This window comes from Enhydra lutris, unplaced genomic scaffold (assembly GCF_002288905.1).
Source record: "Enhydra lutris kenyoni isolate GAN:26980312 unplaced genomic scaffold, ASM228890v2 scaffoldscaffold9, whole genome shotgun sequence".
NCBI classification, from domain to species: domain Eukaryota; kingdom Metazoa; phylum Chordata; class Mammalia; order Carnivora; family Mustelidae; genus Enhydra; species Enhydra lutris.
The window spans coordinates 35,339,589-35,355,351 of record NW_019154093.1 but is presented as its reverse complement, the minus strand read 5'-3'; the positions used below and the strand labels follow the sequence as shown (position 1 = coordinate 35,355,351).

General features: G+C 37.4%; 1 protein-coding gene across 1 annotated transcript in view; it reads right to left on the bottom strand.

Moving 5' to 3' along the window:
* Positions 1 to 10,707: 10,707 nt before the first annotated feature.
* The window catches only part of LOC111143244 (interleukin 23 receptor), a 56,463-nt gene continuing 51,407 nt past the window's right edge, over positions 10,708 to 15,763 (bottom strand). The window contains exons 9-10 of the mRNA XM_022496853.1: positions 14,219 to 14,309; positions 10,708 to 11,361 (exon numbers count right to left, since the gene is read on the bottom strand). Of these exons, the coding sequence (XP_022352561.1) occupies positions 10,708 to 11,361; positions 14,219 to 14,309 (745 nt within the window). The remainder of the gene's footprint in view (positions 11,362 to 14,218; positions 14,310 to 15,763) is intronic.

Here is a 15,763-nt window from a genome sequence, read left to right as displayed (position 1 = left end):
AATAGTCCCTATTCAATATCAGGTAAATTAGTGTACAAGAGAAAACAAATGCCATCATTGTTAATCATAATTAAAAGAAAGTGATATAGATTCTAGGAGCAAAATACAAAGCCTTTTCTTCTTAATTCTAGGGGATTATAATATGACTCTCAATCATAAATAACAGAAATACAACTCTAAGAAGCTTAAGCAGAAAGAATGTATGATAAAAATTTCTCATATGCTATAAGTCACAAAGGTGATTGAACCTTATTAACAATTATAAGGAGGGATTCAGGTGCATTTAGGATTCCCATTCTGTCCTTCCTCTTTGCCCTTTTCTGTTCATCAGTTTATTGTTTTTGTTTTATGTCTACAGACCATCCTCCTTTTATTCTGGCCACGCAGAGAAGAGCATGACTGACAATAGCTTCTAAACTTTGCATCTAAAATTTTGTCACTGGAGAGAGTCCCTGTTTTTTCCAAAATTGCTGAGGAGAGCCTTTGCTTAGTCCATCTTAGGTCAGGTGTGCACCTCCAGCCCAATTGTTATGATTAGAGGCAAGTCCTGGGGCAGGACTCATCCACACTGGGTGAGGATACTTCACATCAGTCAATTGGTGCCAGCTGATCAGGGTGACACCAAAGGAACAGTGGAGAAAGAAAGGGGTAGTTTCTAGAAAAGGGGACCTGGGGAGACAATATAGGACCACCATAGGGGTGTGCTCCAGCCATTCTGTGAAAAAATAATTTCTGATAGCTTATTGCATCCATTATGATTAATTCAGATACGGATAGCAGGACCAACAATAATGGTCATTTCAAAGCATTATTCTTGGGGAGCCTGGCTGCCTCAGTTGGAGGACCATGTAACTTTTGACCTCGGGGTCATGAGTTTGAGCCCCATGTTCAGTGTAGAGATACTTAATAAATCTTAATAAATTATTACTTAATAATAAATTAAACAAACAAACAAATAAAAATATTACTGTCATATGAAAGTAAGAGATAAGTGATCCAGGACAGCTCCTCAAAATCATCTGGGACATGGCCTTTTTTCATCTTTCTGCTCCACTATCCCCAGTGCCTGGCTTCTATCTCCAGATCACCTAATGGTCCCAGATGACTGCTGGAACTCTAGCTACTATGCCCAATTTCCAGTCAGGAAGGAGGAAGGGGGGACATGGAGGGGAAAATATTTATCCACTTTTCTGCCTCCTTCTTTAAAAAAAAAACTTCCAGAAATCCTTCTAACAGCTTCTGTGTATCTTTTCATTGACTGGAGCTTAGTCACATGGCCACACCTAGTGGCAAAGGAGGCTGGAAAATGTGTCTTTGTGGGGGGTGCATTGTTGCTTCATTACTGGAGGAGTTCTGTTAGTAATTAAGAAAGTGAGAATGGATGTTGAATAGATAATTTGAAGTCTCTACCACATTTACTATGAGACAGATACTGGTAAATGGGAAAAAGATGAATATGATATGTAAATTGATACCTATAGCCAGTCTCTAAGAAGGCACAAGGTGAGGGAAAGAGTCCACTGCTAGATGGAGACATTAGCCCAGCAGGGAAAACATGTATCTTTTTTGTTTTACAGAGCTAAGGAGAGAAGATGGGTGAATGCAAGTTTGTAGATGGGATATAATGAGGTGGAGGGGCCTCCGTTGATCTACATATGTTGTCTCTGAGAAGAGGTGACGGAAGAATTACTGCCAAATAATAATGAACAAAGGCAAAAAGTTTCTTTTCACAAAGAGGAACAATTAAGTGGATGGTTCTCAACCCTGGCAGTGCATAAAATACCCCTGACGAAAAAGTATCAATGAGGCTGGCATGGTGAGCAGGCTTTGGTAGTTTGTTGTTGTTTAAGTTCTTAGGTGATTCTAATGTTTAGGTAAATGAGAACCACTTGCCCATTTCAAAACAGCTGATTTGCTGTAGGTTGTAAAAGGGATCTGGACTAGGAGTCAGGAGGAGGAATTGCCTCCTCCACAGATGACCAAGACAACCCCAGCTTCATTTAGAAAATGAAGATTTTCTAGATTGAAACACAATTAGATGGCATTTGAAACAACAAATAAATGAATAAGTATATTTTATGCACTATCTCTACTTGGCTATTTTAGGTAGAATTTACTGACATTTCTTTTTTTTTTAAGATTTTATTTATTTGACAGAGAGAGAGAGAGAGAGAGAGAGAGATATCACAAGTAGGCATAGAGGCAGGCAGAGAGAGAGGGGAGGAAGCAGGCTCCCTGCGGAGCAGAGAGCCCGATGCGGGGCTCGATCCCAGGACCCTGAGATCATGACCCAAGCTGAAGGCAGAGGCTTTAACCCACTGAGCCACCCAGGCGCCCCTTTACTGACATTTCTTTAAGCCACTATGAGATTGCCCAGTCTTTTAGAATTCAGCTGTTGTTTTTTTATGAGTAAACTATTTAGCTCATCTTCTATAAGGGGAAACCCCTGTTTGTTGGTTTTCTTTAATACATCATGCAATTCATCTGGCCCTTATTATCAGCCAGAGAGCTGTCTAATTAGTCTGGTGGCCAGAAACCTTTCCTCCTGAAGAAATGAAAGACATTGTTTGCACACTGAGTTGTTGTTAACTCTGCCATATGCAACTCTTTGAAATAACAGTTTTGGTCAAAGTAAAAAGTGGTTAAAAAAAGCTGTCATGTTGAAATGATCTAAGGAATAAAAGAAAACTGCACAGTCAAAAAGAAAAATATTTATGTTTACATCGTATTACCACTTTCTCATCAATTAACACAGTGTCAGTTTAGAGAGAAGCAACAATGATGGTGATAAACTAATGGAGTTCTGGAAGAGCCTCAGAAAACACACTGAGGTCTGAAAGTTCTTGGACACCTTCGTGTATTGATTTCCTTCTCATGTGAAGCACATGGAATTAATAGATTAGACCATTGTTTATTTATTCATTTTTTAAACAAACATTCGTTGAGCACCCCACTATGTGGCAGGCACCGTTCTAAGCATTAAAGATTTATGGGGAGAGAAAGGCAAAATTCATGCCGTCCTGGATCTTATATTAGAGTAGGTGACAATGAACACATTAATGTCTATAAAGTGCAGTGTACTTGATTTTAGGTGGTAGTGAGTGCTTTGATGAAGGAAAAGCAAAGGAGAGTAGGAAATATGGGCTGGGGCTGAGGGTTGCAATTATAGATAAAGTGACCAGGGAAGGGCTAAAGGCAGTGTGTTCATGAGCAATGCAATGGTCTTGAGGAGGAGCATTCCAGGAAGAAGGAATAGCAAGAGCAAAGACTCTGAGGTATTTACTAGGTGGCCAGGGGGACAGATAGAGGTAAACTATGTAGGACCTCAAAGGTCACCACTGTGACTTAGACTGCTGTTGTTTGTGGGATAGGAAGCTGTTGGCAGATTTTAAACAGACAATTGTTGTTTCAGCAGGATCATCTAGGTACATACAGTTTTGCTAGTGAAGATGGACCTTAGGAGATTTTTATAATAACCCAGGCAAGGGATAATAGTGATTAAACTAGGGTGATCAAGTTGAGGTAGTAAGAAGAAGTGATTTAATTTCTGGATATGTTTTGAAGGTAGAGTGGGTAGGATTTCCTGATAGAGTAGACATGAAGAGTGAGAACAACAGCAATAATAAAAAAAAAAAAAAGCCAAGGGTAATAACTAGATTTGTGAGCATTAGAAAAATGGCAATACTCTTTACTAAGATGGGGATGTCTGTGAGAACACAAGGCTTGGGAGGTCATCTCTTATGGGTATTACAGGCCATGAGGATGTGCAAATGGATATGTCAGACAGACAGTTGAATGAGTCTGGAGTTCAGAATAGAGGCTGGACTGATCTGTTTTCATGATGTGTAGATAGTGCTTAATGCCACAGGAATTGTTGAGATCACCAAAGGAGAAAGTAGGGCCTGTGCTGTGGGGTCTCCAGTGTTTATATGACAGAGATACCAGGGGAAAGCAGGAAATGAGACTGAGAATGGGTGGTCAGAGAAAGAGGTCATGGGCTTGTGGTGTTCTGGGAGTGAAGTGAAGAAAGTACTGCAGGAAGCAGAGAGGGTCAGCTCTCTGCTTTTTTTTTTTGTTTGTTTTTGGCAAGGTACACAAAGGTCTGTATCTCTGTTCCAGAAAATAGGACAAGGAGAGAACACCTGAAACTCTAGTGATTGCCCAAGGTCACAGAGTTGGCATGGGGTAGATCTGAAAAATCAAAAACCCTGATTGTTTGACCTTAATCCAAGTTCTTGAAGGGAAAATGAAGGAAGAAAATTTAGTTCACATATTTGCAACAGCAGGTATATTTGTAGTTCTACATGCTTTTCTGCAAATTTTTTGCTTAAGTGAGGATTTCCATTGCTTAGTAAAACAAAAGAAACAAAATGGAAATTAAAAAAACAAGAATTTTAAAGAGGGCTTTTAAAAATGAACATTTCATTGAAGCGATGAAGATAGGTTGAATCTATTATGTATTGTGTTTCCAAAGCATGCCTGGGTTGGTTTTGTTTTTGTTTTTGTTTTTGTTTTTTTTTGCATTACAATTGCTTTTCTGCGTTGCTCTGGGCTTTCACCAGCTCCCTCCCATCCTTCCCTCACAGGGCTTTGCATAGGCTGCCTCTCTTCAATCAAATGCAATCTCCAAAGTAGCACATTGAAGGGAATGTGCAATGAATACTAAAAAAGGAAAAATGAACCTGCAAATACATCGCAGCTGGCAGCTTCTTAAAATCCTAATCTCTTCATTTAATGAAATACAAGTGATTTTCAATTTCAGCAACCAAGACAAAATAAATCTTCTACATTGACTACCAAAGTAAAATGAGGGCCGAACTTCATTTAAATCAGGACAAGAAGAGGTTTGGAATAAGTATCACATCATCTATCAATATCAGACTTTGCTTGTTTACTAGGAAGTCCTGAACACTAAAACAAAAACAAGAGTAGGGTGGGAATTGAAGGTCAGTGTTGCTCACTAGGTGGACAGGTCTGGTCCTGCACTACCTAATAGTACATGCTTTGCAGGTTCTCCAGTGCTCTTTCCTCTCCTCCTCTTTATTCCACATGTCTACTGCCCACTGACATTCCCTGCCTCGCTCTCCTCTCACATACCTCATATTCCCATTCTTGCTGCATCCATGTAGGCAATTCTCATGTGTGCGTAAGGATCTATACACCAAAGGAATTATTACAGGAATGGGTTTATTAGTGAAAAATTGTAAACAATCTAAATGTCCGTAAACAGAATAGGAAAATATATTAAAATATGTTTATTCTATGGAATACAATTCAACTGCTGAAAAGAATAAGATAAAGCTATACATAACAACATGTGAAGATTTCCAACATACATTGCTAGGTGGAAATAGCAAGTCACAGAACAGTACCATATGTTAACCATTTGGGTTAAAAAAAATGGGAAAGAAAAACATTAATGTGTTGAGAGTCACTAGATGATGGGGGTGGAGCACAGGAAGCAGAGGTGTGAAGAGGTACTGTCCCATTTCACTCCATTTACATTGGTATTACTTAGATTTTTTAAAGTGTCTTTTTATGAATTACTGTGTAGCTTAAAAATCAACTTTAAAAATGTCACTGTTGTATTCTTTCTGACTTATAATAATATTCTCAAGCAGGATATGAACAGAAAGAAAACAGTCAGGTTTATTGACTTCCGTATCTCACACTTGGGCTCCAGTGTTTGACTATGATTTCCTTCCTGTGCTCTGACAGAGTCACTAATTTTAGGTATGCCTTTATGGTTAGAAACAGCATTTTGCTTTGCTTGAATTTTTGAACCAATAATCTCAGGAAAGAACTATGTTTCTGTAATACCAGTATAGTATAGTGTGTTTTTTTCTTTTCATAAAGTTAGGCCAGAATCCTCTTACCACCCCAAACAAAAGTAGACCATTTAAGAATAAGTTCCTAATTTGTTGCTAAATGCTAATTATGAGAATTAGAGAATAAGTTGTTTTCCTGAATATAAGCATAAAGAAAATACATCTTCAGAAAACTGATGGAAATACTAGGTATTAAAGATGCATAGTGTTTATCCTAAATTAAGTTGAAAAGTGAAATTAGCAAGATGGCTAAAGGAGTTTTAACATGAAACATTAATTGGAATTTAATGGTGTAATTTTAGCAGTGGGAAAGAGACATAATAACATTCTATCAATCCTTTGTTAGAGTTCCTTGTAATATTGCCTTAACTGTAGCATCCAAGAAAGTGTTACACAATCCACTCTATGAATCAGAATCCAATTATTTTATATTGGTTTCATGCTTTTACCCAAGAGAAATTCATAAATTGTTTTTAATTACTTCTTTTATTTTAAATCAGTAGTGTCTGCCAAGTGGATAACATTTCCCATTAAAACATCACCTCCTATAATTGGTATAATTACTTAGTAAAGAGATAAACCACAACACAATTTGCCAATCTTTGGGTTTATAATATCTAATTATGTTCAACACATAATATTTTATTCTCAGGGATCACAAAAAGAGCATAATCTTGAACAAAACCCAAACATTTATGATAAAGTAATTAGAAAGAAACAAGTTAATTATTGCATATAGAACTGCCTCTTTGAGCAGTCTCTGAGAGAGAGCTCCTTTTTATGCAGCTGTTCAAGAAGTAAGGAGGTTTGAGGGCATTTTGGGTGCCCTTCACTTGGGCTGGTGGTCTTCTGGCTGGAGATGGAAGATTTGGTACAATCCCAAGATAGAGGGTTTTCAAGGAGGACCAGGACCCAGGTCACATATTTGGAAGAGAGAATCCCCAGCCTGGGATTTTCATCCTGTATGCATAGGCTGATGCAGAAGAGGGTTGTTGGGGACAGGCATGACATTCAACATCTGTTTCAGCAGATTTGCTTTCACCTATTTTACATTTTGGGCTTCTACAAAAAATTTCATTTGGAGAAAGGGTATCAGTTGCTAAAATTTATTTTTGAAAACCTCTGTCTATGCCATGGTCATGTGCTGCCTCTATGTCAAAGAGAGAATGACTGAACATATATAAGAAAAGAAAAAAAGGTGGGAAAACCTTGCGATTGAACCAGGAGGGCAAACATTAGACGAGAACCACATGCTAACACTCATAAGCCTTTTTATATCATCAGTTGTATATCTAACTCTGGTTAAAAACACATTCCTAATTTAAAAAATAATAAAACACACACATAAACCAAGAAAACAACCCTAAACAATACTTCACTTGTGCCTTCCCCTATTGCTTCTATATAAGAAAAGAGTGGAAGAGTGTGAAGAAGATACTAGAACAGGAGGAAATTGGATGTCCCTTAATCAGTTTTAGTATTGCCTGGAATTGGGATTCCATTTTGCTTCAGCATTACTGAGGATTAATCTGCTTTTCTTTCTTTGTATTTCTCTCTCCTTCTACCCTTTCAATGGTATCTTGAGGGACTTTTTCTGCCTCTTTCTTTCTTCCTCCTGCTCCTTACAAACACTATGAGACTCAGAGAGAGAAAGTTAATAATAAGCCAAATGGAAAGATAAATAGATATACATACTTGTCCCCCAGTCTACAGAAGGTGCTGGCTGAGAATGGGTAGGTGGCAAGGGGTTGGGATTAGGGCCAACTTGTACAGGAGACAAAGAAGTAGAGATATTAGTCACTGGATAACTTTTCTATAGAAGGAATTTGAATTAGCAAACTGATTCTCACCCACTGGCTACTACCTGTGATTCAGATGGCAACATCAGTGTCCCTTCCTGGAAGAGAGCTTCCCTGACTGCCCAGCAAAAAGTGGCCACCAAATCACTCTCCACTACATTACCTCATTTTACCTCTCTACACAACATTTATTATTATATGGAATTTTTCTTCTTTATTTTTTTCTGCCTCTCCCCAGCCCTAGCTTTAGCCCCTTCCCCACAAAAATGTAAGCTCATTGAAGGGCATATATTGTCTGTTTCTTGGCCCTAGAATATAAGCCCCAAGGCTGTAGGGACTTGGCTGGTTTTGTTCACATCTGTATTGCTCAAAGTGCTTTGCACATCCAGTACCTCAGTGGATAGTTGAATAAAAGAATCGTGGAAAGAAAACCCTTTCTTACTGACAAGGTTGCATTGTGGTGAAACAGTTGAAACTTTCCCTTAGTTGGAGCAATGGCAGGCACATTGCCTGTATTATAGGTAGAGCTTCAGTTTTTAGTCCATTGGACCTACAAGGGTTAATGGCAAAAATGGAACTAGAAGTATCTTCTCTGTGCTGAACAGTGATGTGGGTATGGAAAAGACACCATAGGAAGAGAAAGGAGCCTCCTTCTCACTCCAGAGGACAAGAAGTTCTAAAGGAGGCATTCTCTGCAATGGAAGTTTATGTAGATCGAATAATGCTGCAGTCTCTTAAGCTTGACAATAGCTTTTTTGATGTGTGGCAGATTACAATTATACTGAAATATACTATGAAAATATTCTTCATATGTAAACAGATGTCTTCATCAGGTTGGTAGACATCAAAGATTTGTCTCGGTCTTTAGCTATTTCTATCCCATGTACTTCCTGCCTTTTTGCTTCATCATATTCTCCCTTCAAAGAAGAATAAAGGAAAGGCATATGATCGTTTACAGTCATGCTTAATATTAGCATTTCATTAGTGAAATAAAATATACTCCTTTTAGAATATGTAAAGTACAACAAATATACACAGATTTTAGGGCAAACAGAATAGAAATTAATAGTAAGGGATACGTTTTTTACACTGTGAATAGTAATGTTCCATTTTGGAGCAAATGACTTTAGTACATGACATAAAGTAAAATAAAGATTGTCAATGCAAAAAAAAGTGAATTATAACAAATTGCTTATATGCTGGGCATTAAAGTCTTCATAGATAGAACAACCATATGATTTATCATCCAAATGGGATGCTTCTAAGAGTGAAAGGGTACACTGGTCATAAATAGCACTGGGGCAGAAGACCACAAACCAGCGTAAACCAGGGTGTATAGTCATCTTCCTCATGGGGACACTTAATGACAATAAAACAGCATTTGGGTTTTTAAAAAAATTTTTTTTAATTTAAAGTTGTTTTTTTTTTTCTTAAATTTATTTGACAGAGATCACAAGTAGACAGAGAGGCAGGCAGAGAGGAGGAAGCAGGCTCCCTGCTGAGCAGAGAGCCTGATGCAGGGCTCTATCCCAGGACCCTGGGATCATGACCTGAGCCAAAGGCAGAGGCTTTAACCCACTGAGCCACCCAGGTACCCCCCCTCTTTTTAAATTTTGAAGAAAAGCCAAAACAAAACAAAATAGCTTGTTCATGTGCTTAACACACAGTAGGCAACTGGTCCTTTTTAAATTAACTGCTCAATTTATTATAATAAAATCAAACTAATTAATCTGAATATAAATTATTATTGTTGATAACTGTTCAAAGGAAAAGAGAAATTCAGTGGATAGTCTACTCTATTTTCAAATTATTCTGATCGTTAGAAAAATTTTTCCCTGGACCATAAAAATTAATCAGAATAGAGAAGTCTGCAGGATGCCAGGGTGGCTCAATTTGTTAAGTGACCAACTCTTGACTTTGGCACAGGTTATGATCTCAGGGTCATGAGATTAAGCCCCATATTGGGCTCTGTTGAGTGTGAAGTCTGCTTGGGATTGTCTCTCTCTTTCTGTCCCTCCCACTCTGCTCACACTCTAAAAAAAATTTTAAAAAGTAGAGAAGTTTGCTGAGTACCATTTTTCAGCTGAAAATATACATTTCATATTTTAAGATGACCTATCTTTCAGTATTGACCTGGGTGGGTGATAAAGTTCACCTCCAGTCCTAGACCTTATTGAGTATAGCTATCAGGAGCACCATGTTGAGAGGATTCTGAGGTCACCTTAAGGCTTAGCAGAAAGGTGTGTGGTGATCAGTTAGTGATGTCTGCAGGAGACATGGGATATGGGGCAATGGTAGGCATGGCAAGTGTTGCCATCCTAGATTTGGACAAATATGGGTTTTAACAATAATTGCCTGACATATATCTAATACACAGTTGATTACAAAAGGAATAATTACACCTTGCTGATAATGCATCTACTACTTCAGTTCTGCCATAGTGTAATTAATTCACCAGCTACACCGTAAGACAACAATGCCATCACACTTAACCTGAATGAAGACAGCAGTTTCATGATGTCCTCACATCATTGTTTTATCACTCTCTTAGTCCAAAATCAAAATAAAGGAACATCAAATCCCTAATACCTGCATAGAAAGTAGTAGAAAAAAATAATACAACAGACATGCTAATTAATGCTCCTCTGATTCTATTCTTATTTTGTTGTTGGGACTATATTTTTATCACTCAAGAGAATTTTAAGCCATAAAATGAAAATTAAACTTGCTTCTCCTCTTGCAAACAAACACTAATGTCTCAATTTTTAAGAACTATTTCCAACATTTATTTCACCACCACATATCTTGTAGTATTTATCCTTTGTACAACAGAGAGATCTGTTCTATGCCTTGCAATGAAGGGAAATAAAAAGAATATAATTGTTGATACTTCTAAAAAAAATACAGAAGGTGTACCTAATATTGGTGCTTCCTTTGTGACTATGCAGTACGTTCCATCTTTGGAACTTAACTCTCTAACTTTAAAAAAAATAGGTCGGAATTAAACTTAGGTTGAAGAGGAGATGATCCAACTTCAGATTGCAAGGCAGCTTTCCCATAATCACTTTGACTATGCAGCTCTACTTTTCCAAGAGTGAAATCGTATTGAAGTGGTTTTCCAAAATATTTTGCGGAAAATAAGAATTAATAGATGGCAACTCCTCATTCATAACCCCCAAACAGGAAACAAATTCATCGGGCAACAGGGTCTGTTCTGGAATAGTTTCATTGGGTGAAGCATTTTCCAAAAGCATGGTAGTTTCTCCCTCAACTGAGTTTTGCATGTCCAGAGGGCTGCATTCTCCTTGATTTAAAATGAGGCTTAATTCTTCAAAAAATAGTGTGTTGCTTAGCGAATTCATACTTGAGACAGAAAAAGCAAAATTAGGGTATTTTTTAAATCTGGCATTTTCCCCCAGGTCTAAGGAATCAGCCATTGGTTTGAGAGTTGATGAAGATGTGTCATCATTTTTGCTGAGATGGTTTCCCCCAGTGAGAAAATTTGAAATCTGGGGTTTATACCCAGTGCTGAGACCAGGAATATACACAGCTGTAGTGTTGGTGAGTAGTGATTTCTGCAGGCAGTCTCTGGCCTCCAGGGATTCTGTTTTCTTTTCTGTCTTGTAGTCCATGGGCTTGTTTTCTTCTGGGAGAAAGATTTCTATCTCTGTAATCACCGGATCAACATATAGGACCTGCTCACTGGAATTATTATTCATAAATTCACTTTTTTCCTAGAAAGAAAGATTTTATTTTTATTTTGCAAAAGGCATTTAATAAAGGAGCTAACTGGATAATTAAGTAAGAACTGGAATTCTGCTTTCCCTCAGCTTTCCTTTCCCCTCCCTCTTCTGATACTGTTTCTCCTCCCATACAGTTTCCTCCTTTTGTTACCCTCCTCAATTCCAAGTCTTTATTAAATTCTCCCACAAGGAGACTAAAGAAAGGAATAATAAAAATAATCCTTGTTTAAAGCACATGTCTTGGTTTAAAAATTTTAAAGAGAAAAATGTATCTTGCATATTAACTTGCATATTATTTCAGTACCTTTTAATATTTGGAAGTTTAATATATTGGAATATTTCTGAATATCATGGAGCATTACTACAAGAAAATACCTCATTGCTTAAATAAAAGAAAGTGCAAGAATCCTGTTTTGCTTCTATTTTCAAATAATGTAATAATAAATGCTTTGTGCTAAAGTTCTAAAGGTATATGCAGCTATTCACAACTCAGACATGAACAGGAGGGTCAGTGAAGAGGGGTTTTATTTGTATAAAAGCCTGATGACTTTTCTGGGTAAGAAAATGACTTGAGGCCTCAGAGCTGATGGCTGGCTTCCTAAGGCAAATAACTCCCAACAACTGCTGTGATAAAATTATAGCCACTTGCTATGGACTGAATGTTTGTGTTCCTACAGAATTTATATGTTGAAGCTCTAATCCCTAGTGTGATGATATTAAGTGGTGGGGCCTTTGTTGGGTAATTAGGTCATGAGTGTGGAATTCTCATGAATAGAATTAGTGCCCTTATAAGAAGACATGGGATTGTTATCTCTCCTTCTGCCCTGTGAGGATACTGCAAGATGGTGGCCCTCTTCAGGAGAGCTCTCACCGGGAACTCAGCCTACCAGTGCCTTAATCTTGACTGTGAGAAATAACGTTTGTTGTTTAAGCCATCCAGTCTATAGTGTTCTGTTATAGCTGTCCACTAGAACACTACCCCTTAATCTTTGGGCAGAAAACAAAACTTCATCTGAAGGTTTGTTTCTAATTCCAGTAGCCCAGAATGGGAAGAAAGTTTGGCAAAAAAAAAAAAAAGAAAGAAAGAAAGAAAAGAAAAGAAAAAAAGACTTTGAATAAAGCAGCATGAAGTGTCATTCAGATTTTCTTCAGATTCAGCCTCCTAGGGAGCATGCCAGGTTTGGGTTGGGAAGGGCAGACATGTTTTTGAAGGTCAGATGAAAATCAAAGAAACTAGGCATGTTATAAGAAACAAAGAATACAAGGTGGCTATGTTCTGTAGAAGGAGGTTTTTTCTTCCGGCTGGCAACTGAGTGATGGTGGGTGGGAGTCAAACTGTAATGAAGGACATGGAAGAACAAAAGGGACCGTTCCAGAGTGAAGATAATAATGGAAGAAGAGGATCTGACCACAACGAGGTCAGGGACAGTTCTCTGAGCCACAGAAAATCCCCAGTTCCCTTAGATAATAATTAGTGGAGGAATAAGAACTACCTAGTGGAAAGAAAAACAGGATTACAGTATTTATTATCTATAGTTTGATGAATATATGCTTGTCCTTCAGTTATTTGTTAACTATGTACTTCATCACATATGTAAGTTTAGTTGTTTTAGATCACCCCTGCACTATTAGTAGGCAACATTATCTCCTTCAAAATCAGCTGTGTGTACACACTTTCTCACCTTCAATTATCTAGAGATAGGAATCCTCCCTTCTGCCTAAGGTGAACCTTTTCACCTCATCCCTTTAGACCATCCCCTCCTCTCTTTTTCACAGTCTTGTTTGACCAATATTCCCTCTTTCTCTGTAGTAGTCCCTCTTAAGCCTGACCAATTTAGTATAAATATGCTTCTGACTCATGTCCCTCTGAAGCTACTGTTGTTCATTGACTGCATGCGGATATGAGTTCTGTAACAGGACCTTCTATGATCTGATCCTAGTCACCATTCCAGCAATATACCAACCATTCCTATCAAGCTTTTCAATAAAGCAACACCTAACAAGCTTTTCTCATTCTGTGCTTTTTCTCATGCTGTCCTTTGTATTTTGAATGTTTTCTGTTTCTCCTAAGCAACTCCTTCTCATCTTTCCATGTGCTTCTTGAATACCCCCCATCATGTTTGGTTTCATTTCTGTCACTGCACTTATATCAGAGCACTGTAATGCTTGGATGATATGTCTGTCCCATCGGCTGGGTTTTGAGACACTTAATGGTGAAACCAGACTGCCAAAAAGTAGAAGGAGCACACATAGCAGAATCTTTTCCCTCCTAATAATCAGCAGCAGTTCCTCCATAACTGGCAAAGTCCCCTATAGTCTCTGGGTCTTCGCCGCACACTTTCCTGTTCTTTTTGAAGTGGAAACCTGGCCCAGGCCTGATGACATTATCTTCCACAGTCCTCTCACATTTATTTTCTCAAATCCATTGGACATCAGGAATGAAGCTGATCTCACCTGCTTCTCCAATCTCATGTGAAACATAAGACTCTTTTTGTCTTTGAGCCTCATTTTACTGAGCTTTTCTGCCTTTCTCCTTTCATCCCCGAAGTCATCTATCAACTATTGGCCACAAGGTGACTGACACCTGGCCCACAAGCTTCCTCTTCCCTTTTCTCTTTTGAATAGCATTGTTTCTTTCTTCCTTCTCTTTTTCCTTCCCCTAACTTAAACCCCTCATCTCCCTTAAGTATAATTTGAAATATGTATAATTCTGTTTTGACATATGTTTATACAATTATGCTAAAATGTACACACATTTATTTATTTGAACAGAAGTTCTATTCTAATTATTGGATTGCACTCTTAGTCTTAGCCGCCATTTAGTTTTTATTTGATGGTGTTTGGTTACCTGTAGCATTTTTACAACATTACTGTTTTCCATATTGGGAATATCTTCATGAAGCCACTTTGGTATTAGCAATAAGAGTCTTCTTTTAATCCTAGGAAATAAAAATGACACATTAGAAGAAGCATTTTACTTAAAGATTGGAGTAGGCAATCACATAGGAGGCCAGGAAATCACCTGGAATGGAATGCATAATAAAGGTTAAACTTCCTGATGTAGATTTCCATCTCCAACTTGAGTAAGTTAAGTGGGAAGTTGATTCAATATCTTTTCAGATTTCCTCCTCTCTCTATTGTTCTTTTTTTTTTTTTCTAACGAGCCAGAACATTTCAAAACACTAACACTAGATTCAAGTTGAGTGGGAGAACCACCCTGGAAATAAAACTATATGCATGTGCAATATGGCTAACCATTATAAGCAGATATCAGTGTAGAAAGGATTGGAAAATATTAGGGATATTTTATAGAGCTTTCCAAGCTGACCACAGCCACAGAAAAATATTGAAAAAGAGAATGCTGTATAATAAAATGGTATAGTTCTAGCTCCTCTAATTCTGAATTTGTTCTGTTTCCATAGAGGGTTGAGGTGATAATGCTGTCTCCAAACGTTGTTTATGTGTATAGAGTAGGAGGCTGAAGAAGTTGTCTTGCAGTTGTATGGCACAGTGAGAATATTGGTTTTTACTTATGTTGTGTGTTTATTAAGGACCACTGGGGTGAGGTGATGGAAAGGAAAGGGAGAAGTTGTGAACACCCCACTTCTTCCCCAAGCTACACTGGGCACTGCAGAAAGAAGCACTTTCTGCATTTTATAGTACAAATCGATTTGAGCAGAGGTTGCAATAGGAACTTAGACTAAACTGATGTCTGGTGCATTTTTACCTGTAAACAAAGTACCTGTTAGCAACAGATCAGACTTGTTTATCTGTTTAAGCAAATTTTCTAAGGACTTTTACTGAGTAACAACCAAAATGCTGAATGAACTTTGCTCATTCAATTTGACCTTGAACTGTAGGGTAAAAATAATTTCTTTACACATATTTAGACAATGTTTTATGACTCAAATTTTTTTTTACTAATTCACACTCTCTTTCTGTACTTAAAATGAGACCAAATTAATAAGTTCATGCTATTACAGAAAATTTTTTACAGCATGCCAATACAGTGAGAACATTTAGATCTATATATCTACATAGATATCACAAATCTATACATATATATCTATATATATCACACACACACATATATATGTATATGTGTATATATATATATACACGCACACACACACACATTCATTTTTGGTTTCAGTTTAAAACGTTTTCCAGTTTTGTTTCGAAGTAAGGCTTCTATAAGTTATGTGTAGTTAGAGTAAATAAGAGTGTCTGCTTATATATTAAAGAGTTGTATTGAAATGATCTTATTTCATTTATCTTTTTAAAAGGAATATTTACTTAAATAATTAAATGAGCAAAGAATTATTCTATTTTCTTGTCTTGCCAACTGTAAATTAATTTTTATGTTATTAATAACAAACTTAATGTTATTTAA